The 23425-nt window shown below is 35.9% G+C and overlaps 3 protein-coding genes and 1 long non-coding RNA gene across 4 annotated transcripts; 2 read left to right on the plus strand and 2 right to left on the minus strand.

Annotated features, from left to right (window-relative positions):
- Positions 1-252: 252 nt before the first annotated feature.
- Positions 253-3074, plus strand: LOC106410389 (serine/threonine-protein kinase BSK2). The gene is made up of 8 exons (XM_013850883.3): positions 253-613; positions 827-1044; positions 1330-1465; positions 1543-1782; positions 1853-1938; positions 2028-2216; positions 2288-2560; positions 2628-3074. Exons 1-8 carry the CDS (start codon positions 538-540, stop codon positions 2877-2879), a joined length of 1470 nt encoding a protein of 489 aa, XP_013706337.1. The 5' UTR covers positions 253-537; the 3' UTR covers positions 2880-3074.
- Positions 3044-5380, minus strand: LOC106410388 (pentatricopeptide repeat-containing protein At5g46580, chloroplastic). Its single transcript, XM_013850882.3, has one exon. The coding sequence runs from the start codon at positions 5300-5302 to the stop codon at positions 3167-3169; it is 2136 nt and encodes a 711-aa protein (XP_013706336.2). The 5' UTR covers positions 5303-5380; the 3' UTR covers positions 3044-3166.
- Positions 5381-6369: 989 nt separating this feature from the next.
- On the plus strand, positions 6370-8410 carry LOC106407951 (glutathione S-transferase T3-like). The gene is made up of 4 exons (XM_013848790.1): positions 6370-6510; positions 6591-6657; positions 7574-7815; positions 7976-8410. Exons 1-4 carry the CDS (start codon positions 6370-6372, stop codon positions 8408-8410), a joined length of 885 nt encoding a protein of 294 aa, XP_013704244.1.
- Positions 8411-14842: 6432 nt separating this feature from the next.
- Positions 14843-21734, minus strand: LOC111208101. The gene is made up of 3 exons (XR_002660161.2): positions 15289-21734; positions 15071-15162; positions 14843-14889 (listed from the first exon to the last, which is right to left on the minus strand). It is a non-coding gene; the product is annotated as an uncharacterized LOC111208101 (long non-coding RNA).
- Positions 21735-23425: the final 1691 nt, after the last annotated feature.

Raw genomic sequence — 23425 nt, forward strand, 5'->3', positions numbered from 1 at the left:
GTTTTTTTATGTTTATATAGTTTGTATAAACTTCGGTAATTCACATTAAATTATACAAAATACAACTAAACCCAGTTTTTTTTTTTTTTTTTGTATAGTACCGAGGGAAAAGCATATGCAAGCAAAATCTTATTGAGCAGAAAAAAATAGATCTTTTTCTGCACATGACTTTTTTTTGTCACCTCTATTTTTTCAACTCAGCAGCTTTTGAAGCTAACTTTCAAATCTTTTCACTCTCTCTCTCTAGCAACTTCCTTTTACTATTTAATTTTCAAATTTTATTATTTTCTTTATTAGTAGTGTGCAGGGAAATTTATATTCTACTGCCTCCTCAACTGCTTACATATCACAAATCCAAACCCAAATCAAATCCCACCATTGTTGTTATCTCAATCCAATAAACCAGTCAGAAAAAAACCTCAGTTTAAAGCTTTTATCTTTTAGTCTCTGCTTCCCATCCAAAGTTCTTATCTTTGTGGGAAAACAAATTTGTTCAAAGCTTTTTGAAGTGAGACAAAACTAAAGAAAGTGAGAAAGATGGGTTGCTTACATTCCAAAACAGCTAATCTACCTTCTTCTGATGATCCATCAGCTCCAACCAAACCAGAGTCAGGTACTCATCTCTCAGCTTCCAAGTACTCACATTTCCTTTTGCTCCCTGCTAAATCTGCAGATTTGGTTCCTCTTTATAAATGGGTTTGCTTTGATTTGTGGGTTTAAGGTTTGTTAAGGCTTAAAGTAGAGACAAAAGTTGTAAAGTCTCTACCTTTTTGGAACTAAACTCTTGTTTAGACTAATTGCCTTTTTGGGCTATGTGTTTAAACAGTGAATGGGGACCAAGTGGAGCAAGAGAACCAAAATTTCAAAGAGTTTGATCTGAATGAGCTGAGGAAAGCAACAAATGGGTTTAGCCCTAGCTGCATTGTCTCTGAAGGTGGAGAGAAAGCTCCCAATGTGGTTTACAGAGGGAAGCTTGAAGGAAACCATCTCGTAGCCATCAAGCGTTTCTCTAGGCAGTCTTGGCCTGATGCTCAGCAATTTGTGGTAAGAAATCTCTGAAAGGTTGATGCAGGATTTGTTGTTTGGTAACTTGTTTATTGAATGATTAATGTAGAATCTCATAGGCTAGGGAAAGGAGTGGCTATTAGTTACAGAAAGGGATAAAGACATCATCTTTTTTGTAAGAGAATATGATTCCCTGTGTCTGAGAAAAGCTTTTGACTTTGGGTGTAAAGCTGCTTTTTAATCCTAGGATCCGACTATGCTGTTCACAAAAGTTGTGTTGGATTTTACTCTTTTGTGTTGACTTTGGTTGACTTGTTAAAACAGGTGGAAGCAACTGGTGTTGGGAAGCTTAGAAACAAGAGATTAGTAAGTTTGATTGGCTGTTGCGCAGAAGGAGACGAGAGGTTGTTGGTAGCAGAGTATATGCCTAATGATACACTCTCAAAGCATCTCTTTCACTGTAAGAGCCTCATCTTTCTTTTATGTTATTAGTCAGTTTAGATTTTTTACTCTCTTCTTTTATGTTTTTGTTTGCAGGGGAAAAGCAGCCACTTCCATGGGAAATGCGTGTTCGAATCGCAGACTATATTGCACAAGCACTTGATCACTGCTACAACGAAAACCGAAAGATATATCATGACCTGAATGCATACAGAATCCTCTTTGACGAGGAAGGTGATCCTCGTTTGTCTACTTTTGGTCTTATGAAGAACAGTAGAGATGGTAAAAGCTATAGTACCAACTTAGCTTATACTCCACCTGAGTTCTTGCGTACAGGTAACATTCTTGATCTTGAAGACAAACCAATTCATTATTTGAAGATTTAAAAGGTTTCTGCTTTTTGCAGGCAGAGTCATTCCTGAAAGTGTGATCTTCAGTTATGGAACTATTCTTTTAGATCTTTTAAGCGGCAAACACATTCCACCTACCCATGTAATGTGCCTCCAGTTTTTTATGTCAATTAGCTGAACATTTTCTCTATGGTTATCTTAAATGAATGAGTTGATGATGTTCATATTCAGGCTCTTGATATAATAAGGGGGAAGAACGCATTGCTTTTGATGGATTCATCTCTCGAAGGGCAATATGAGAGTGATGATGCAACTAAACTAGTTGAGCTTGCTTCAAAATGCCTTCAATCTGAGGCCAAAGAACGACCTGACACCAAGTTTCTTCTCTCTGCAGTGGCACCACTGCAAAAGAAAGAAGAGGTTTATAAGAATATATCATGAAACTGACAATATCTTCAAATTGTTGACTTGGTTTCACTGTTGTTGCTTAGGTCGCCTCTCATGTGTTGATGGGCTTGCCAAAGAACGCTGTGATATTACCAACTATGCTTTCTCCTCTGGGAAAGGCTTGTTCAAAGATGGACCTCGCGGCAGTACACGACATTTTGCTTAAAACCGGGTACAAAGATGAAGAAGGTGCAGAGAACGAGCTTTCATTTCAAGAGTGGACACAACAAGTTCAGGAAATGCTCAACATGAAAAAGTTTGGGGACATTGCTTTCCGAGACAAGGATTTCAAGAACTCCATTGAATACTACTCAAAGGTTAGACAAAACAAATCCATAACTCTTCATGCTAAGAATCTCTAACTCTGGTATCTGCTGTTTCTAGTTGGTGGGGATCATGCCGGTTCCTTCTGCAACGGTCTTCGCCAGACGTGCTTTCTCCTACTTGATGACAGACCAACAGGAGCTTGCGCTTAGAGATGCAATGCAGGCTCAGGTGTGCATACCTGAATGGCCCACAGCTTTTTACTTGCAGGCTTTAGCACTCTCCAAGCTCGGAATGGAGAGTGATGCTCAAGATATGCTTAGCGATGGTGCAGCATATGATGCCAAGCGACAGAATAGTTGGCGCTGCTAAGCTAAGTAAGAAGAATCCTCTAATATAATAGCTGAGAGGTGTGTGTGTGTGTGTGTGTAAGACAGCTTAGACTGATGGAAATGTTGTTTACTTTTGTGAGTTGAGAGCTTTTTGCATGAATCTTTAAGGAAAGTTCAAATCATTTGAAGAAAAGCAAAGACAAAGATTGCAAATAACTAATTTGATTCCTTCTTCCCTGTGATGATACAAAAATATTGAATCTTCAATATGCTATTACAGTATAAATAATGTTGCTTTTTAGTTTGGGATAACAGATGGATAACGTATTATGCTTGAGAAGCAACTAAAGGTGGAAACTTAGATTCCAACCAAGACACCAAATCCTCCTTTGTAGCGACAAAGACACCCGCCCTATCACTCGGTTTGAAAGGTGCAGCTAGCTGCTCCAAGTGAGAGGCGAAAGAGTTTGCTAAGCCCTGTGAGAATCTGTGAGTTCCTGTCCCAGTTTGCGCCAAGAACACCTCGGGAAGATCCTCTTGGCGTTTAACAATGTTGGCAAGCGTTCTCATCCACTCTTCTAGAGCTGTCTCAGCTGCACCGACTGATAACGACCTCACGTCTAAGCTCCATTCTTTAACGGTCTTGTTGTGTAAACCCGGGTACAGACCAAAAAGTGTTCCTAAATAAAGAAGCTCATGAGCTCTCTCCTGCTGCTTCTTGCCTCTGCATATGTCTATCAAGCAGTTGCAGAAGGGCCTTCTTGCCTCCACTTGAGTCCCGTTTATCACTAACTTGAACTCTTCTTTCACCGTCTCAAATTCAGTTTTCTCGTCTATGACGAGCTTCACAAATGCAACCAGCTTCTGATTAGCTCTCCCCAAACAACCCATAACCTTCTCAGCATCTTCACCACTCTCACACAAGGCCATAACCGAAAGAAGACACCCACAAAGCCTATCATCAGGCTTAACTCCTCTCTGAACCGACGTCTCAAACACACTAACCAAATCATCGATCCTTTTAGCCTTCCCTAAGCACTGAACCAAACAGGTACAACCCATCACATTAACCTGAACCCCAGCTTCCAACATCTCTTCAAACAGCTTCATAGCCTTCTCAGCTTTCCCACCGCTCCCGTATATATTCAGCATCGCTGTGTAACTAAAACTATCAGGCTTACATCCCCCAGACTCCTTCATATCATCAAACAGCCTCTCCGCTTCTTCCTCCAATCCAATATCAGCACACATATTCAACAACGTGTTGTACAAAATGAAATCCATAGGCCACTTCTTCGCCTTCATCTCCTCCCAAAGCTGAAGCGCGTCTTTAGCCCACCTAGCCTTCCCGTAAATCTTCACAAGAGCTGTCAAAGTCTTCTCGTTCGGAGCCAAACCAGACTCGAGCATCTCATTAAACAAACTCCTCGCTAAACCAGGCTTCCCTGCTCTCCCCATAGCCTCCAACAAAGTATTGTACACAACCACGTTAGGCTTCACATCCATAGACTTCATCTCTTGCAACACATACCTTATCCCATCGTAATCTCCTGCCTCACCGAACATTTTCCCCAGCACAGAGAAGGCTATAGCATCAGGCTTCCACCCCGTAGCCACAGCTCTTTCGTACAAACTAAGAACCTCCTCAACTTTCCCTGACTTGGAGTAAACATCGAGAATCGCTGAGTAAGTGACCTCATCAGGCATCAAACCAGTTTTGTACATTCTCTCGAACCACTCAATAGCTTTGTCGTAAAGGTTGCACCTTTTAGCACAAGTGATGATGGTAGAGTAAGTGATGTTATCAAGCTCAACACCATCCTCCACCATCTCAAGCGCCATTGCCTCTATAAGCTGAAACTGCCTCCCAAATCTCAGAGACTTCATAGCGACGTTATAAAATATCGTCTCCATGGGAAACAAGTTCTTGGCTTTGACCCAGTCAAAGAAGATATGAGTCTTCTGCCATTCTCTTAAGCTGTTCAGCACTAGCAACGAGTTGTCTCTATCTGGTGGGTGAGGAATCTCATCGAGAAGAGCTAAAAACTCAGACTTTTCGGTGAAACCAGAACTATTGAGCTTCTGAGCAAAGGCCCTAAGATCCTTTATCTGAGGGTTGTAAGAGTAGGCAGAGCGTTTCTGTCTCTGGAGTGAAAGGACTGACCTTTTGGGTCTTGTGGGATTGACCCAGACGGATTTGGGTTTGGACAAGACATGGGTTTGCTGCTCTTGTCTGAGTGTCGTCGCGGAGAGAGGCTTGAGCTGCTCGGAGAGAGATGGGGTTTTGGTGACTGGCTCTTCTTCTAGGGTTTTGGGTTGCTTCGTGGAGCTGCAGGAAATGTTGAGCTTTCTGGTACGAGATTGTCGTAAAGAAGAAGGCTTTGAGAAGAGACTGTGCTTCTTTGTGTCTGAATATTGGGGGTTGAAGCAGACATCGACTGATGTGGAGAGAACAGTCGCCATGAGAAACGAGGAGCGAGAGGTTTTAGCGTGAGATGGTTATGTCTCTAAGACCTGAAAGAGATTTATCAGAACATCTTATCTTCATTTTGAAACGACGACTCTAAACAGTAATAATATCGTATGGGCTTATCTGGGCCCATAAGATGTGACACGGAGTTAAAATATGCTTTTTAGCAGATGCAATGCTTTACTGTTCTAAAGTAGCCGTTGATGGTTTTGTAGGCTCGATGGGCTTTGTTTCATTGACCGAGCCTATTTTGAGCAAAAACTTTGGAAGACTCTTGCTGAAGAAAAGGTTTTGTCTTTTCCCACCAAATCTGTCTTCTTAAGTTGACAACCTATTTTTATACGAAAATACTGCTTCGTTTTCCATAAGGCCAACCCCAACAGTAAATTTGATGGGTTTCTAACCAATATAAATAAATAAATAAAATGAAAAAGAAAAAAATGTGTCAGAAAAAAGTTTTTGCAGGAGCCATTTGAAGAACCGGTTTTTAGATCAGCATTAACCCGGTAGCTTAAGGGGTTGCTTAAAGTATTTAAGATTTTTTTTAAAAAAAGAAAATGATGTAACTAGAGAAGGCACGGCTCTTAATTAAGCCTCGCAAGAGGCGTGTCTTATGAGACACGTGTTGGGCATTCAACTCTCCGCGTCTCTTTCTCTCTCTCTCAGAAAATGAAAGTGTCGCCTTATGTCTCTCTCGATGACTCCGCTTCTATCTCATGTTCTCTCTCGACGAATTCGATGGTGATCTCTCGTCGACTGAAACGACGATGACCTGTCCTCGCCGGAATCAGTTGATGATGTCTCTCGACGGAATCAATCCGCGTGTCTTTCGCTCTCCTCGACGCCTCCGTGATCTCTCCTTGAAGTTGATCTCTCTTCGACGCCTCCATGATCTCTCCGTGATCTCTCTTCCGTGATCTCTCCTCGTGATCTCTCTTCGAAGATGATCTCTCCTCGACGCCTCTGTGATCTCTCCTCTGTGATCTCGCCTCCGTGATCTCCTCCGGTGATCTCTCCTCAAAGATGATCTCTCTCTCTCGCTCTCATCGACGACTCCGCGATGAATCTCCCGGCGACTCTCAGTGTCGATCTCCTCGAGGATGAAAAACCTCCATCTCTCTCTCGACGGCTCACCTCGATGAAGAATCACTTCACCTCTTTCTCCGGCCCGGAGCTCTCCTCGAGGAAATCAAAACGAAAGGTTGTATGAAATGAATTGATATGTTGTGTCTCTTCTGTCTCTTGATTAATTTTTTTTTGTTTATGTATTTGTGACGTCAGATGGATGGATGGATCAAGAGACAGAAGAGCAAGGTTAACGTTGGCAAAGAAGTACAATGCAATAGAGGTTAGTGTTACTCTTTCAACTCTGGTCTGAAATGATATAATTTAGCTTCTGCTCTGAATTGATATAATTTAGTGTCACAATGTACACCAATTGATTTGTGGTTAGTGGATATTGATTTAAGAGTTACATCACAATGTACACCAATTGATCCGTAACTGAACTGAATCGAGTGTCATGAATGGTTCTGGTCTGAATTGTTTAAGAGTTCAATTATATAATTTAGCTTCTGGTCTGAATTGAATAGAGTGTCATGAATTTGATTCCTTGCCTTGTTACTCATTTTTGCTTTGTTTCTGTGTGTTTGTCTGTTGAACCGCATGGATCAAGGTAGATGAGGAAGGATCGTCAAAGCAGAGGAGTGCATTTGCTGGAGCAATACATGTAAATGTCTTCATCTTTTAAAGTCATTGAAAGCTTTATGGTTGAGTTAGGTAGTTAATGTTTTGGTCTGTTGGCATTGATGTTGGTAATAAATAGAAGTGATGGTCTCTTTGATCTGTTGAAATGAAAAAAAAGATTGTGTGTGGTTGAGTTAGGTAGGTAAATGACTTGTTTTGTGTTTGAAAATGAATTGAATTGTCGATAATAAATTACTTGCTTTGTGTTTGATTATGGTTGTGAAAGGGTAATTAATTGAAGTTAGATATATGTCAACTCGAATTTGTTAGTTGTTAGTTGTTTTGAGTGTTGAATTCGAGTATGTGTTCCCTCTTTAAAACTCTTTCCTTCTCTTCCAACTCCAGCAGATTCCTATATATTATTTCTCTTTTCCATCTTTAAAATGTTTTCCTTCTCTTCCAACTCCAACATATTCCTATATGTTATTTATTTTCTCTTTGACTTCGGAAATGGGTTTTAATCCATTTAGCGAGTCTGTAAAAATTTGTTGAACTACTTAACAATCAACAAAATATAGTCTTTGGTGACGTTTCAGATAGTGTTTCACTATCTTCATCGCAAGTTCCCTTCTTAGGCAGCCAAGGCACCGAAGATTCATACTTTGATGAAGACACTCAAGCCAGTCGCAAAGAAAGGACGTGGACGCTAACAGACGATGTAGTGCTCATCAGCTTCTGGTTAAACACGAGCAAAGATCCCGTAGTAGGGAATGAGCAAAGGTCTCTTGCTTTCTGGAAAAGAATTGTTGCATACTTCTCGGCTAGTCCTAAGCTTGCTGGCTGAGAAAAGAGAGAGGCATCTCACTGTAAGAATTGTTGGCACAAGATCAATGACTTGGTTTGCAAGTTTTGTGGAGCATATGAAGCTGCAACCAGAGAGAAAAGCAGTGGTCAAAATGAGAATGATGTTCTCAAACTAGCCCACGAAATCTTCTTCACCAGCTATAAAAAAAAAGTGCACCCTTGAGCATGCTTGGAAAGAGTTGCGTAATGACCAGAAGTGGTGTGAGCTGTCTACGGCTAAAAATGATGGAAGCTCCAAAAAGAGGAAGTGTGGGGATTGTTCACATTCAGCAAGCTCTAAAGCAAATGAAGAAGATTCTGCTGACGATGATGAAGGAACAAACCATCCCCCGGGTGTTAAGGCAGCAAAAGCCCGTTCTAAGAAGACAATAGTTGATGAGGAGCTGTGTGAGTTTCAGACAATGTGGAGCATCAAGAAGCATGATTTGGCTTTGAAAGAAAGACTGTCTAAGATAAAGCTACTTGACAATCTCATTGCTAAACAAGGACCACTAGCGGATTATGAAGAAGCTTTGAAGAAGAAACTCATTAATGAGTTGATGTCTAATTAGTTTAAGTATCGGTTTGTCTTAGTGGTTTAAGTTTGTGTTGCTTGTTCTCGTTATTGTCATGGAGTTTCTGTTATGTAGTTTATCTTGTTGCTTAAGTTTCTCTACCTTGTAGTTTCTGTGTAAGTGTAACTTGTTGCTTAAGTTTCTGATTAGTATATATGTTTCATGTTGAACTTCTTGTTACTTGTTGTTGTGGTTCTTGTTGTTAAGATACATCTGGTTATTGATACATGTTGTTCTTTGTTTCAGGTACCGTGTGAAAGACTGAAAGAGTGGAAGAATCATGGGCTTGTGTCCTCATGTGTGTCACGGACTTGTGTAGTCTCATTCACGGACTTGTGTCCTCATGTGTATTCACTTTTGTATTCTTGTGTAGTCTAGTACTTGTGTAGTCTAGACTTGTGTATCAAGAAGCTTGTAATCTTGTGTAGTCACGGACTTGTGTACGCTCATTGGTTACTAGTGACTTGTGTACTCTCACCATACCAAACGAGCAAAACATTTAGATCAAAACAAATTCATTTTCTCTCCTTTTTACCATACCAAATGAGCAAAACATTTTGATCTCATGTTCTATCCTTCTCACCAAAAATTTAGATAAAAAAAAATTCACTTTCTCTCTTTTTCACCATACCAAATGAGCAAACACATTTTGATCAAAACAAGTTTGAGGGATCACAATTTCTATATGGCATCTTTTTCTTATAACATTTTTGAGGGATCAATTGATGATACTTTTGATCAATATTTTGATCAACATTTTGATCAAGCCTTCGAGAATTTTTCCATTAATTATGGTGATCAAGAAGAAGGAAGGAAAAAAAGAAAAAAAGAGTTTATATCGAAAGAAATCGTGAAGAAGGTCATGTACGTTTATGAAATGATTATTTCAGTGAAACTCCAACATATTCTGAAAATTTATTCCGACAACGTTTTAGAATGAACAAGCCATTGTTTATGCACATTGTTGATTGACTCTCCAACGAAGTTCAATTCTTTCGCCAACAAAAAGATGGTCTTGGAAGGCTTGGTCTCTCTACATTCCAAAAGTGTACGGCAACTATTCGTGTCTTGGCATATGGTACTGCAGCTGACACGGTCGACGAATACCTCAGGCTCGGTGAAACGACAACTCGGTCATGTTTGGAGAATTTTGTGGAAGGAATAATTTATTTGTTTGGCGATGAGTACCTAAGAAGACCAACACCGGCTGATCTTCAACGTCTACTTGATATTGGAGAGCATCGTGGATTTCCCGGGATGATAGGAAGTATCGATTGTATGCATTGGGAGTGGAAAAATTGTCCCATCGCTTGGAAAAGACAATATTCTCGTGGTTCGAGTAAACCAACATTCGTTTTAGAGGCGGTTGCTTCATATGATCTTTGGATATGACATACGTTTTTTGGACCTCCAGGTACCTTAAATGATATCAATGTTATTGATCGCTCACCTGTTTTTGATGACATAATAAAGGGTCAAGCTCCGCAAGTCACTTACTCTATCAATGGAAGAGAGTATCATATGACTTACTATCTAACCGAAGGTATTTACCCGAAATGTGCAACTTTTATCCAATCTATTCCAATACAACAAGGGCCGAAAGCAGTTTTATTTGCTCAACGTAAAGAAGCTGTACGAACAGATGTCAAGCGTGCTTTTAGAGTATTAGAAGCTCGCTTTGCTATTGTTAAAAATCCAGCATTTTTTGGGATAAATTCAAAATTGAGAAGATTATGAGAGCATGTATCATATTCCATAATATGATAGTAGAAGACGAACGGGGTGGATACACTCAATTTGATGTTTCAGAGTTCCAATAAGGAGAACACACCGGAAGTTCACATGTGGATCTCACATATTCTACAAATATCCCTACAAATATCACCAATATGATGGGTGTTCGAACTAGAATTCGTGATAGACAGATGCATCAACAACTGAAAGATGATTTGGTTGAACATGTATAGCATAAATTTGGACGTGATGAAGACAACAACTGAGCTCGGATGCTTCTTTCAAACTATTATCGTTTATTTTACTAATCTTTGTTTTTATGTTTTTATTTAAAAATTTATGTTTAAAATGTTATCTTTTAATATGTTTTATTTAATCAAAAAATTTAAGTTTAATAAAAAAATATTTAATAAATTTTATTTTTTTAAGAACCATTAATCAAGAGACTTGCAGCACATAAATGTTCGGGTTTCTTAATGTTATCTCTTAACTCACTTTTACTACTTAAAAGTATTAAAAAAATAAAAGACCCTAAATGGATCTTTGGGATAATCGTGCTCTAAGTTTTAAATTAGTAAATATGTCTACATTTAATTGAACCATCTTTTTATATACAAAATTAAAATAAAAACTAAATCATTGTTAAATTTCCATCACTAAGAAACCAATTTGATATTTACACCATTGGAGGTGTAAGTATCGGTTGTTACATTATGATTTAATCATATGATGGTCCATCATTCAGTTACGTGAAAATTTTTTTTTTTGCTAAAACATTAATATCATATAATATGAAAAAAGTATCTTACAAAGTTGTAATCTTAAAGACAACACTTCCAAGGTAAAAAAAGGAAAAACAAAGAAGTATTACAGAGAGTTTTACAGATTTCTAAAACAGAACTTACTCAAACTTAAGCCAAGAAGACAAAAGAGTGTTGTATTTTCTCCTTCCTCTCCTTTCTAAGAAAATATTTCACACTTCTCGATCAATAATCCTGAAGACCGTGTTCGGAGGGATAAGAACTTGGTTACGGAGGATATTATTTCTCTTGACGCCAGATATGATAAGAGTTACGTGCAATTATTCGAATAACAATACGACTATGCTCTTCTCTTCGAGACTCGGATCCACGAAAACAATTGCATACACACATGTTATGATAACTTCTGCTGTAGATAAAATATAACTTTCATTTTCTAGAAATCGACCTTTATACTTAATAAAAAAATATTAGTAACTCCTTGAACAAATCTAGAACCAAATAGATTTTTCTTTTTTCTGTTGAAAAATAGGAAAATTTGCTAAAATGGGATGAAATTGAAGGACTTTGAGAAGTGTTATTGGTTTATATAATTTAACTGATTTAGCAAACTATATAATATTTATAAATTCAAGTAAAATTTACAATTTTCAAATCTAACATATGAATTTAAATTATTATTTAAAAATTCTGAGATTTTCTCTCGGATTTGAATCTTTCTATTTTTACAAAAAATCTACACAAATTCATTCAAATCTACTATTAAATCAAATTCGTTTGTCAATCTATATGAATAACATATTATTTAATTAGAATTTTTAAATCATTAAATCAATAACACACGATTCAATATGGATTCTAAAATCATAAAACCAATAACACTAACTTTAGTTTGGATTTCCAAATTCATTAAATATACTAACCAATAATCCATACTTTGTCTTCGTCTCGGTAGTATTTTCCTTTATAATTAATGTCCCAATGATTCTATAGTTTACATTAACCCGAGTGTAACCTTAAATATTGAATTATACTTAAAATTTTAAATAAAATTTAAATTAGTCTAAAAATATTGTTTGAAAATAAAATATTCAATTTTCTTACAAAAAGTGTGAAATTGAAAAAATAACAACAAACTGAGGCGTCAGATTTTTTTTTGTAAATACACAATAGAACATCATACTTGTTTTATAACCGCATGAAAATGGTGAAAACAACATTTATACTAATATAATACAACTCTAACAAAGTATTCTGACAAATTTCTTTACAAAATGCGACCAAATTCTTTAAATTATGACCCAAAATTTGGTCAAATGGACCGTTGTTACTTTAGTACTATGCAAATTTTTCTCTCCTTTTAAGTAATTTTCACTTTGTTGGGACTTGGGCATTTGAGAAAACCTAAATTTTGCATTGCAGTCTAAAACTATTAAGAAGAAATTTTGAGTTGCAAAGTCAAATGAGACGGAACAACCTGCAAATTCTTGTTACTAACCAAACCAAATAAGATATATTCAGATATACTTATTCAAAAAGCGTTCTTGATTTTGTTCCTAGATATCCCAACACAAAGTGGAGGTTTTTATATTAATTTGCATTTTACAAATCAAATTCCAATACCGTAAATATATCATATAAAAGAATTAGATCTGACTCAACAGTCTTTTTATGACAAATACACTTATTATAGTTATGATCTCGAGCAGATGCCCCCAAAATAATGGTTTCAAGTAAACTATCTGAACTGTTTAATTTTTGAAAAAGCATACTTGTCTTAGGTTGTTTTTAGGCAACAAATCACTACGTAACATGTAATGTAGAAGTGTTGGGCTAAGATTTTCTTTTAAATAGGTTTCTTTCTAAGATGATTATAGCGTAGAAGTTATTCTAAAAGTATTTTAGATCTTAGCTTGGCTCATATATACAAATGTTGTTCTAGCTTCAGTGTTGTGTTTTCAGGATAATGATTTTACCTAAAATTGATATTTTGAACAACTACAAAACAAATTCTGGCAAAGTGCCAATGTATAGTCAAATAAAATAAAATCGTACTGCTGGTCAAAAAATCACTAATTGATTTTCACATGACATAATTGTATGTCATTGGGATTGCAGCTATAATTAGTCTAATTTTCAGCTAAAATCTCAGGCTACAATAAAGAAATTTAATTTATACTCGCTCCGCTCATATGGGAAAGCAATTACTGCATAAAACAATGATGTAAGCCTAATTTGTTGAATAATTTAATTATACTATTTGGTACATATATATGTCCAGTACTTAAAACGTTTATAGTCGGTTAAGAAACTTAAAAGTGCATGATAAAAAGAGATGAGATGAGAAAAAAGTAGAGAAATAAAATAAGGGAACCGAAAGCAAAAAGGTGAAGAGACAAAGTGTGATTAAGTGATAAGATGATTGTGTCATGTTCAAAATTCTCATAGTTTCGTTGTCACCAATCTATCAATTTAATTGGCTTCAAATTATAACTCAATTTTTAACGTTCAAATATCTTATATTTCATAAGCTTAGAACTAAAAGTCTAAGACTAGCTGGCGTTTTGGTGAGATATGTTTTATGTTTCTTTTTCCGTCATCATAAAACAGATTCATTTTTTTGGTGTAAAAACAAACAAACAAATTCATTTACCAATTTGTTAATTGTCTAACTATGATTAACAACTTCCCATTATCTTTAAACCAAAACTAGATCTAGTATATTATAGTTATTCAAACATTTGTACCCCAAAAACTATAGTTAATTAAAGTAAGGGAGTTTAAACTATTTTTTATCGTCCTGTAATTGTCACACGCACAATATCAGTTTAAGGTCTGACTGAATCATAAGGCCAGGTACTAATTAATATAGACCAACATACCACAAGTTGTTTTTTTTTTTTGATAAAGGGCTTACATACCACAAGTTGTTGTCTTGGACAAACAGATAAATATATTCACATTGTATATATATATGTACGATTGATACATGTTTTGTACTTCCGCAAATCTGGTTCAATAGTCCAAAAGAAAACTCACATATCCTTTAGAGCATGTTTATTGGCAAAACTCTTAGTGGTTCTTAAGTGGGGCATAATGACTTTTTAACTATTATCATTAAGTTAAGAAACATTGTTAAGATACACTTAATTATAGTGGTTTATTGGTTGTTTCTTAATTAAAGTTCTTAACAATAAAAAATATTAAATTTAAATTTAAACATATTTTTTTAAAAAAAGTTAAAATTTATTTGTTAAATAAAACAAAGTTAAACAAAACAATTTAAACATAGATTTTAAAATAAAAACATTAAAACAAAGATTAATAAAATAAACGATAATAATTTGAAAGCAGCATCCAAGTTCAGTTGTTATCTTGATCACGTCCAAATTTACGCCATAAATGTTGAACCAGATCACTTTTCAGTTGTTGATGCGCTTGTCTATCACGCATTCTTGTTCGAACACCCATCTGATTGGCGATATTTGTAGGGATATCTGTAGAAAAGGTGAGATCAACATGTGAACTTCCGCTGCCTTCTCCTTGTTGGAAATCCGAAACATCATATTGAGTGTATTCACCTTGTTCGTTTTCTACTATCATATTATGGAGTATGATACATGCTCTCATAATCTTCCCGATCTTGACTTTATCCCAAGAAAGTGCTGGATTTTTAACAATGGCAAATCGAGCTTGCAAGACTCCGAAAGCACGCTCGACATCTTTTCGGACAGCTTCTTGACGTTGAGCAAATAACGATAAAAAGTATTTATTACCTATGCCAACCATAATCTGATTTCTATCTAACCACGACAAACATCAATTTATTACCTAACCAAACACTGACCCACGAGTTAATTCATTCCTAACTAACACTTTATCCAATTGCGCAGAGTAAAGAGAGTGATTTACCTGTATGAACGATGGTAGGCATCTTCGTTTTTGTCTCACCAACTGGATCAAGCATCTTGATCAAACAACCTCAAGACAAAACAAAAACAGAAACAAATCAAAACCATTACAAAGAATTATATGTAATCCTCTGCAACATAAATCACAATCACATTCCAAACTATAATTAAAATCACATTCACATTCGCAATCCACTTCATCAGAGCAAAGAGAAACATTTACACAACTAGAAAGATCAAAGATAAAGTACCTTTGCGATTTGCGGTTTTGTCTGCCAAAGAGACAGGTTTTGTGCCCACTTCACGCCTCTAGCTCAATCCTGGATCATGCGTCTTGATCCATCTGTGAAGCGACACAAACACAGAAAACAAATGAAAGGAAAATTAGAAACGATTTACCTTTTGATCCCGTTGAGAAAACAAACAAGAATCAAAACATGCATAGTTGAAAGAATCAAAGAGACGCTACCTTTCGATTCCCTTCAGAAACAATCGCCGTTTCAGAGAGCCACCAGGAGAGAGAGATAGCCACCGATTGAGAGTTCACCGTCTTCTTTCCTCGACGAGAGCCACCGCGAGGGAGAGGAATCACCGTTTCGTCGAGGAGAGCACCGAGAGAGAGCAATCGCCGTTTCCTTCGTCGAGGAGAGCAACGAGAGAGAGAAATCGCCTTTGTCCATCATCGACGAGAGAAACCCCTGTAGACGTCGACGACCTCCACCGAGAGGGCGAAACAATCGCCATTTTCGTCACCTTTACGGAGCAAACGAGAAGAGAAAGAAAAGAGAGAAAGAAACGAGAACGACTTCACCGTTCCTCTACCCAATACAGGTTGACACGTCGCACCAAGGAACGCGTCTTCAAACACTTAATTAAGGAACGTCCTTTCGTTTTACTCCGTGTTTTCCTCTTCTTTTTTTTTGATTAATTAACCTAAGGCATGAGGTTAAGAGTTGCCTATAAACGTGCTCTTAGTCACTTATAGAGCTATGTAGAAACATTAATTCCTTTATTACACTAGACTAAAACGCTCTCACACGTAAGAGATTACTAGTAGTTACAAAGGGTGGTCAATAGTAGGTCCGTTATCTGTATACACACTTCTTTTCAATTAATTTCTACCATTTGATGCATTGCATTCGACACATCTTTGCTAGTGATCGCTTAGAACCCCTCTTCTATCAATAGGTACTCCATAATTTGTGCTTTCCAAATTTTTTGGTTAATATCTTTTTATTTTTTCGGCTATGTTTCCTTAGAGCATCTCTAATGGTAAACTTTTTTTTCTTTCAAAATATGAATTTCTTCAAAAAATGAAGAAATATGTTCTCCAATAATTTATTTCGTTTTTTTCTTCCAAAAACAATATTCCATATACATTCCTTTTCAGTTTTATCATTATTTATCAATAACACTTTTTACTTTTGCTTGTTTATTAATTTTACCCAATTATTTTATTTTAACAATAGTTCATCACAATTGCTAACTAATATAAAATAAACATTACCATATAATATAGTTAGTACACATAACATAAATAAATAACACAAGAACACTAGATTTTATAAAAAAGCATGAGATGTATATTTTTCTCACATGTGTTCAATTAAATTGTTCCGAAGAGTGAAATGAGCTTCTTGATCTTTAATTCTTCTAAATCAAGCTAAAAATTCTTGAAAACGGATATCATCATGCTCTTCGATATCAACCTCTGGAAGTGGAACTTCTCCACCAACTTCAATTGGAGCATCAAGATGACGCTCATCTTCAATTATCATGTTATTTAAAATTATAGATGTAGTCATTATGTCATGTGTCACATTTTTTTTCCAAAAACGAGCTGGTCCTTTCTCAATTGCAAAGCGTGATTGAAGAACTCCAAAGGCATGTTCCACATCTTTCCAACATGCTTCTTGTTATGTAGCAAAATATTTCTTCTTCGAACACACTGGCTCATGAATAGTTTGCACTATGGTAGACCATTTTGGATATATACCATCGGCTAAATAATAGCCCATGTTATATTCTTTGCCTTGAATACCTTGAGTAAGACTGGAGAAAAGATGTGAAGACTCCAAGACATTGATATCATTATTGCTGCCCGACATCCTGAAATATGCATGTCATATCCAAAGAACGTAATCCGCAACAGCTTCAAGAATTATAGTTGGTGATCCACAACGACCTGCATAAAGTCAAGCCCAAGCGGTCAAACAATTTTTCCATGCAATCTAAGCTACCCAACATTTACGGAAAGTCTCACTTTTCACCAATCTTCAGCAGTTTTAAACATCGGCAGGTATTGGTGATCGTAAGTATTCCTCTGAGAATATTTCCACAATTGTCCGACAAAATCTTTTCACACTTTCGATTTTTTGTTGATTCACCAATTTTTATGATTCATCAGCTGCATCACCGGGAAAATCATAAGCTAGTATCCGAAATAACATGTTGAGTTTTATATTTTCATTCACAACATTGAATCATTCTATTTTCTATTGCATCTACATTTTATTTTAACTTTCTTTACAAAAATGCCGTTACGTTCTGCTAGATATACTCATGAAGAAGATATGCTTTTATGTCAAGTATATATGAAAATATCTCAAGATCCAATCAAAGGTGTTTATCAGTCGTTCGGCCAATTTTGGTCTCATGTAGCAGCTGCTTACGAGAAAGGAAAAGATGCAAGTTGGAGTGAACGTAGAAAGAAAGACATCCATTGTTGAATTCAAACTGTTGAGAAAGCAACAAAGAAATTGCATCCATGCGTCAAGTAATGTGAAAACATATGTCCAAGCTGTGCTTCAAATGATGACATAGTAAGTGTTTTTAATTTGTTTAATATATATTTTACTTACTTTGCAATAATGTTTTCTGTTTTTAAATTATATGCAGTTTAAACAAGCCAAATTTATGTTATTGGGTGATCCAAAATACAAAAGAGGTTGGAAATTCGATCATGTATGGAGCATTATAAAGAATTTTGAAAAGTTTAAAGATGGTGACACATCCACGAGAAAAGTATCAAACTCATGTGGTTTTGGGGATGCAGTTCAGAGTTGGAAAATGTTATATCTGATTCCGCTACACAAGAATCTCCAGGTTTGTCTACATTTTCTATGAATTTAGATGATGAAGAAGATAGAATGAGTGGATCTTCATCTAAAAACCAATTGGAGTAAAAAAGTCAAACTCAAAAGAAAAAAATGATGATCAAACATCATTTGTTATTAACAAATTGGAAGAAGGAAATAAAAACTATTGGAGCAATTAGAGAAAATAAGCGCACAAAGACTACAACATTTGGAGATTCAAAACAAGAATTATGCTGTGAAGAAATTTAAAGAAGAGAACAAAATTTTATTTCGTGATTTGAACTCCATACAAGACCCTAACATTCATGCATAAATTCAATATGAGCAAAATCGAATTTTAGTAGAAAGGAGTGAACAACAACAAGCTCAAGAGCCTTTTCAAGCGGCAACTTCATTTGAACAATATTTTAATAACCTTAGTGGATCTGGAAGTGGTTTACCAGATTATTAAGTCTTAGTTTATGATGCACCAATTTTTTTATATATTTAGTTTGGTGTTTATCATGTATTTCAGTTTTATATTATTTATTTAATTGTGTTTCATCTAAAATATTAGTAAAAAAAAGAAAAAATATGTTTTTAGTATATTTAATATTTTAAATTGATTGAATAAAAATAATTTATAAAAACTTTAAAATTAAGTTGGTAATATTAGCTCTTATAGTTTCTTTAAATAAAAACAAACTAAAGTTAAAGGACCAATCTATAATTAAAAAGTGTATCTTCGAAAAATGAAAAAGTGAATAGTATTTCTTCAAAGATGTAACACCGGGCATAACTCCACAGATGAATCAACGATTATTGAGGATAGCGACAGAGGATGAGGCCACAGAGGCTCTGTTTATAATACATCCAGAGAAGGCACCAGGACCGGATGGCATGACAACTCTTTTTTTTCAACACTCATGGCATATTATTAAGAGAGATTTGATGGAGATGGTGAATGATTTTTTGGTTTCTGGAGAAATGGATTCAAGGTTAAATATTACTAATATGTGTATGATTCCAAAGATAGAAAAACCTACAAGGATGACGGAGTTGCGACCTATTAGTTTATGTAATGTAGGGTATTAAATTTATTTCGAAGGTTTTGTGTTAACGTTTGAAGTTGTTGCTACCCTCTCTCGTATCAGAAACGCAATCGACATTTGTGGCAGGACGGCTGATTTCTGATAATATTCTTATAGCACAAGAAATGTTTCAGGGATTACGGACTAATGAGGCGTGTAAAGGAAAGTATATGGCAGTCAAAACAGATATGAGTAAGGCCTACGATAGGGTAGAATGAGAGTTTATTAAGGCATTACTACAGAAAATGGGGTTTCATGACCATTGGATTAAACTAATGGTGGAGTGTATATCATCGATTGAATATCGGGTCCTTTTAAATGGTCAACCTCGGGGCCTCATTGTGCCACAAAGGGGTTTACGTCAAGGAGATCATTTATCTCCCTATTTATTTATTCTGTGCACCGAGGCTTTGATAGCAAATATTAAGAAGGCGGAGAGGGAGAAATAATTAACAGGAATAAAGGTGGTTAGAGCATGCCCTTCAATATCACATTTGCTTTTTGCGGACGATAGTCTCTTTTTTTGTAAAGCTCAAAAGGAAGAGTGTCACACCATTCTCAGGATTTTAAAGGAATATGAGATAGCTTCAGGTCAACTAATAAACTTTGATAAGTTTTTAATTCAATTTGGGCACAAGATCGAAGAATCTGTCAGAGCTAAGAGATATTTTGGGCATACAGAATTTGGGAGGGATGGGAACTTATCTAGGCCTGCCGGAAAGTCTTGGGGGTTCTAAGATACAAGTTTTTGTCTTCATACAGGATCGGCTAAATAATAGGATCAATGGCTGGACTTTTAAGTTCTTTACGAAAGGAGGAAAGGAAGTGATCATCAAATCAGTGATTACGGCTTTGCCAAATTATGTGATGTCTTTCTATCGTTTACCCAAGGCTACTGCAAAAAAAACTGACAAGTGCGGTATCACAATTTTGGTGGAGCCCTGGCGGTAATACAAAAGGAATGCAGTGGAAATCATGGGATAAAGTATGTATTAGTAAGGACGATGGAGGTTTAGGGTTTAAAGATATCACTGATTTCAACACAGCGATGATTGGTAAACAATTATGGCGGCTGATAGAGAAGCCAAATACTTTATTTTTCTCGAGTTTTTAAAGGTCGGCATTATAGGAATGCATCACCCCTGAATCCGATTCGTTCATATTTTCCGTCATATGGCTGGCGGAGTATTGTATCTGCTAGATCTTTGGTAAACAAAAGACTAATCAAAAGGGTGAGAACAGGATCCTCTATATCCATATGGAATGATCCTTGGCTCCCAACCACTCGCCCGAGACCAGCTAATAAAAATCAACACAATCTTTACCCAGACCTTACAGTGGATTCTTTTATTGATCCTCATTTTCGAAGATGGAATTCACTGGCGCTTCGGGCTTTGTGAATCCAGAGGAGGTGAAATTGATAGAAAGTATACCACTGAGTAGAACTCGGATGGCAGATCAAGAAGGATGGCATTTCACAAATAATGGAAAATATAAGGTTAAATCTGGATATCAGGTTGAAAGGATATACCCAGATAAGGAAAAACCACCATTAGTGTTTGGACCCACGGTGGATATTTTGAAGGCATATTGTTGGAAAATACGGTGTCCACCGAAAATTAAGCATTTTCTATGGCAATTGGTGACAGGGTGCATAGCAGTTAAGAAAAATTTGCATATGCGAGGGATACCCGGAGACATCTGTTGTGCAAGATGTGGAGCTGAGGAGGAATCGATCAACCATGTTTTTTTTGAATACCCTCCTGCACTTCAGGTATGGGCTCTTTCAAAGATTCCAACAAATCTAGCTATGTTCCCAACAAGCTCTCTCTTTGTGAACATGAATCATCTCTTTTGGAGAGTTGTTCCACAGATGGAGGATCATCAGTTTGCATGGATACTATGGTACATCTGGAAAGGAAGAAATAACAAAGTCTTTAGTAAACTGGATGTGGATCCTCTGGATACCGTTAAACTGGCAGAAACATAATCAAAACTCTGGGCTTAGGCACAAATATTGAATGACCAAAAGAGGACTCCACAGGTAGAGGCTACGATTCTTCCGTCAATTCCAGGAAGATAGTGTTTTACGGATGGTTCCTGGAAAGATAATGATATTTTTGCAGGTCAAAAATGGTACAATACCTTAGAAGGATTTGAGGGCTTGATGGGAGCAAGGAATGTCCGGGCTTCCCTCTCTCCTCTTCATGCAGAGATGGAAGCGTTACTATGGGCAATGAAATGCATGAAAAACTTACGACAATTTCAGGTTACGTTTGCAACGAATTGTTCTCAATTGGTGAAGATGGTTTCAGAACCAGAAGAATAGCCAGCGTTTGCAAGTTATTTAGAAGATATAAACAGCCTGAAAGAGAGTTTTTCCGAGCATAGTTTATCTATGTACCAAGAACGTAGAACAAGAATGCGGATAACTTAGCCCGCAGTGCTAGGAAGAAAACGTCTTTTGTAGTTCACATGAATCAAGATCTCTCAGTGTGGTTCACATAGTCAATATGAGCCTGTAAAGTTGATGACAAATTTGAAGAAATACTAATACTGTTCAATTCTTCAAAAAGTGAAAAAAAAAAAAAAAATTGAAGTAGCAATGGGACAAAAAGTGAAGCAAGAAGTATAAAATAAAACACTATTGGAGATGCTTTTAACGTTACCATGGGTTATTAGGTTAAAGTGAGCGTCTGTAAATAAAGTAGTAGGGGGAATATTCCCAATTTACCAAAATGACAACTGACAAGGTACATTTGTATAGAATATAACCAAACCTCTGTTACCGTCAACTGAAGTCGTTCTTTTGTACTTTATTACACTAGCTAGGCCACTGGCTGTCATTAACTTCAGACTACATTTTTTAGCAAAAAAAAAGAACTTCAGACTACATTTCCATAATTGGCCAGTGATAATCGTATCTCTCTAGTCGTCCATTTTGCCTACTGCTATGGAAAATTATATTGGTTGGTCCTACTAAAAGGGAACTCGATCAGGTAATGCAATTTTATGTATAATGTATACATTTAGGATGTTCTAAAATGTGTACAAAGATTATAAGACATACAAAAATATTTGAAGACTTCATTTACTTATAAAACTTAGAAATGTGTTACCAAAAATGGTAGAGATCTGTTACAGTCATTCATTGATATCGCACCAAAAGCACCTTAGGCCTTCTTGCTCGATAGCACTCAAAACATAGTGAACGTTGTCACTTTTTCTCTTCATCATTTGATGTCTTTCTAATACTAACTGCATTAAAGGTCCGACTGGTTCAAACGCAGCGGCTGCGATTGCGGTGCAGATTTCAAATTGTTATTAAGCGTTTTGTGTGACTGTCACAACATTTAAAAATTGTTGCGTTTGCGGGATATTTGTAACTGGTTATTGCATCGTTTAATAATAAATTACCAATAATAACATTATAATATTATAAAAACATAAAACATACTATTGTAATAAAATATAATAATTATCAATATAACATGATTAATAATAATATTATGTTTATTTATTTATTTATTTAATTAGTTGAAAGTTATAATTTTAATTAATTATTTTTGAAGATTTATATTAAGAATTTTAAGAGAATATTTTGTTTGATTTTATATATGTGTATATCTTTATATATGTATGTATATTAATTTTTTTAAAAAATTAATGAATAGTTAGTTTAAAATTTTTATAAAACAAATTATGATACTGTTTGTGAATTTAAATTAATATATAAAATATGTATATGTTTTTTTATTTATAATATTTCCATTTTAAAATATTTTTGAAATAAAATTATATTTATTTAACCACCCGCAACCGCAAACGTTAACTGGAACCAGCTTTTAATTTTAAGAGGTTCCAAACAGTTTGAAACGATTTGTACCGGTTTGAATGATTATTTCGAACTGCTGTCAACCGCTACCAACCGCAAAAGCTGCGTTTGCGGGTGGTAGCAGAAAAACCAGTAATGCTCTAAATGTCTTGTTTCATGTAGCTCTTTCATGATTAAGTCACTTTTCATATTCATGACTAGTAGACTAGCTTGGTTTTTAAAATATTCACTTATCTCCACTTTCCATAACTAGGATAGAATCAAGAGTTAGGATTAAAGTAAATAGTAGCACTTTTTAAAGTAAAAAAAAAGCCTAGAGAGAAAAAAGAAAAGAAAAAGTAGTCGCTGATCCTTCGGCTCCGATGGCTTACACAACATTAGAGTCGGATCTCTAGTTTTCTTTTGTAGTTTGATCTGTCTTTCCCTCTTTTCATCATCAGCTCTTCCTGTCCTCTTATCAAATTTGGATTTTTAGGGTTTTGGATTTACTTTAGATTTCTAGATCTGGAGTTGTCGATCTCTTAGAATCCGGTCCAGATGTTGTTGTTTTGGGTTAACCTTGTCTGATTGCTTCAGCTTGGTTTGTGTTTCATCATTTATTCC

Source organism: Brassica napus, chromosome C7, assembly GCF_020379485.1.
Source record: "Brassica napus cultivar Da-Ae chromosome C7, Da-Ae, whole genome shotgun sequence".
Classification (NCBI taxonomy): domain Eukaryota; kingdom Viridiplantae; phylum Streptophyta; class Magnoliopsida; order Brassicales; family Brassicaceae; genus Brassica; species Brassica napus.

What these genes read in the sequence shown, in the direction of transcription:
- LOC106410389 (XM_013850883.3), top strand. Translation starts at nt 538, where the DNA reads ATGGGTTGCTTACATTCCAAAACAGCTAATCTACCTTCTTCTGATGAT. An exon ending in TCCAACCAAACCAGAGTCAG is followed by an intron (nt 614 to 826) that starts GTACTCATCTCT and finishes GTGTTTAAACAG; the next exon opens with TGAATGGGGACCAAGTGGAG. An exon ending in CTCAAAGCATCTCTTTCACT is followed by an intron (nt 1,466 to 1,542) that starts GTAAGAGCCTCA and finishes TTTTGTTTGCAG; the next exon opens with GGGAAAAGCAGCCACTTCCA.
- LOC106410388 (XM_013850882.3), bottom strand. Translation starts at nt 5,302, where the DNA reads ATGGCGACTGTTCTCTCCACATCAGTCGATGTCTGCTTCAACCCCCAA.
- LOC106407951 (XM_013848790.1), top strand. Translation starts at nt 6,370, where the DNA reads ATGAATCTCCCGGCGACTCTCAGTGTCGATCTCCTCGAGGATGAAAAA. An exon ending in CGAGGAAATCAAAACGAAAG is followed by an intron (nt 6,511 to 6,590) that starts GTTGTATGAAAT and finishes TTGTGACGTCAG; the next exon opens with ATGGATGGATGGATCAAGAG. An exon ending in AGAAGTACAATGCAATAGAG is followed by an intron (nt 6,658 to 7,573) that starts GTTAGTGTTACT and finishes AACAAAATATAG; the next exon opens with TCTTTGGTGACGTTTCAGAT.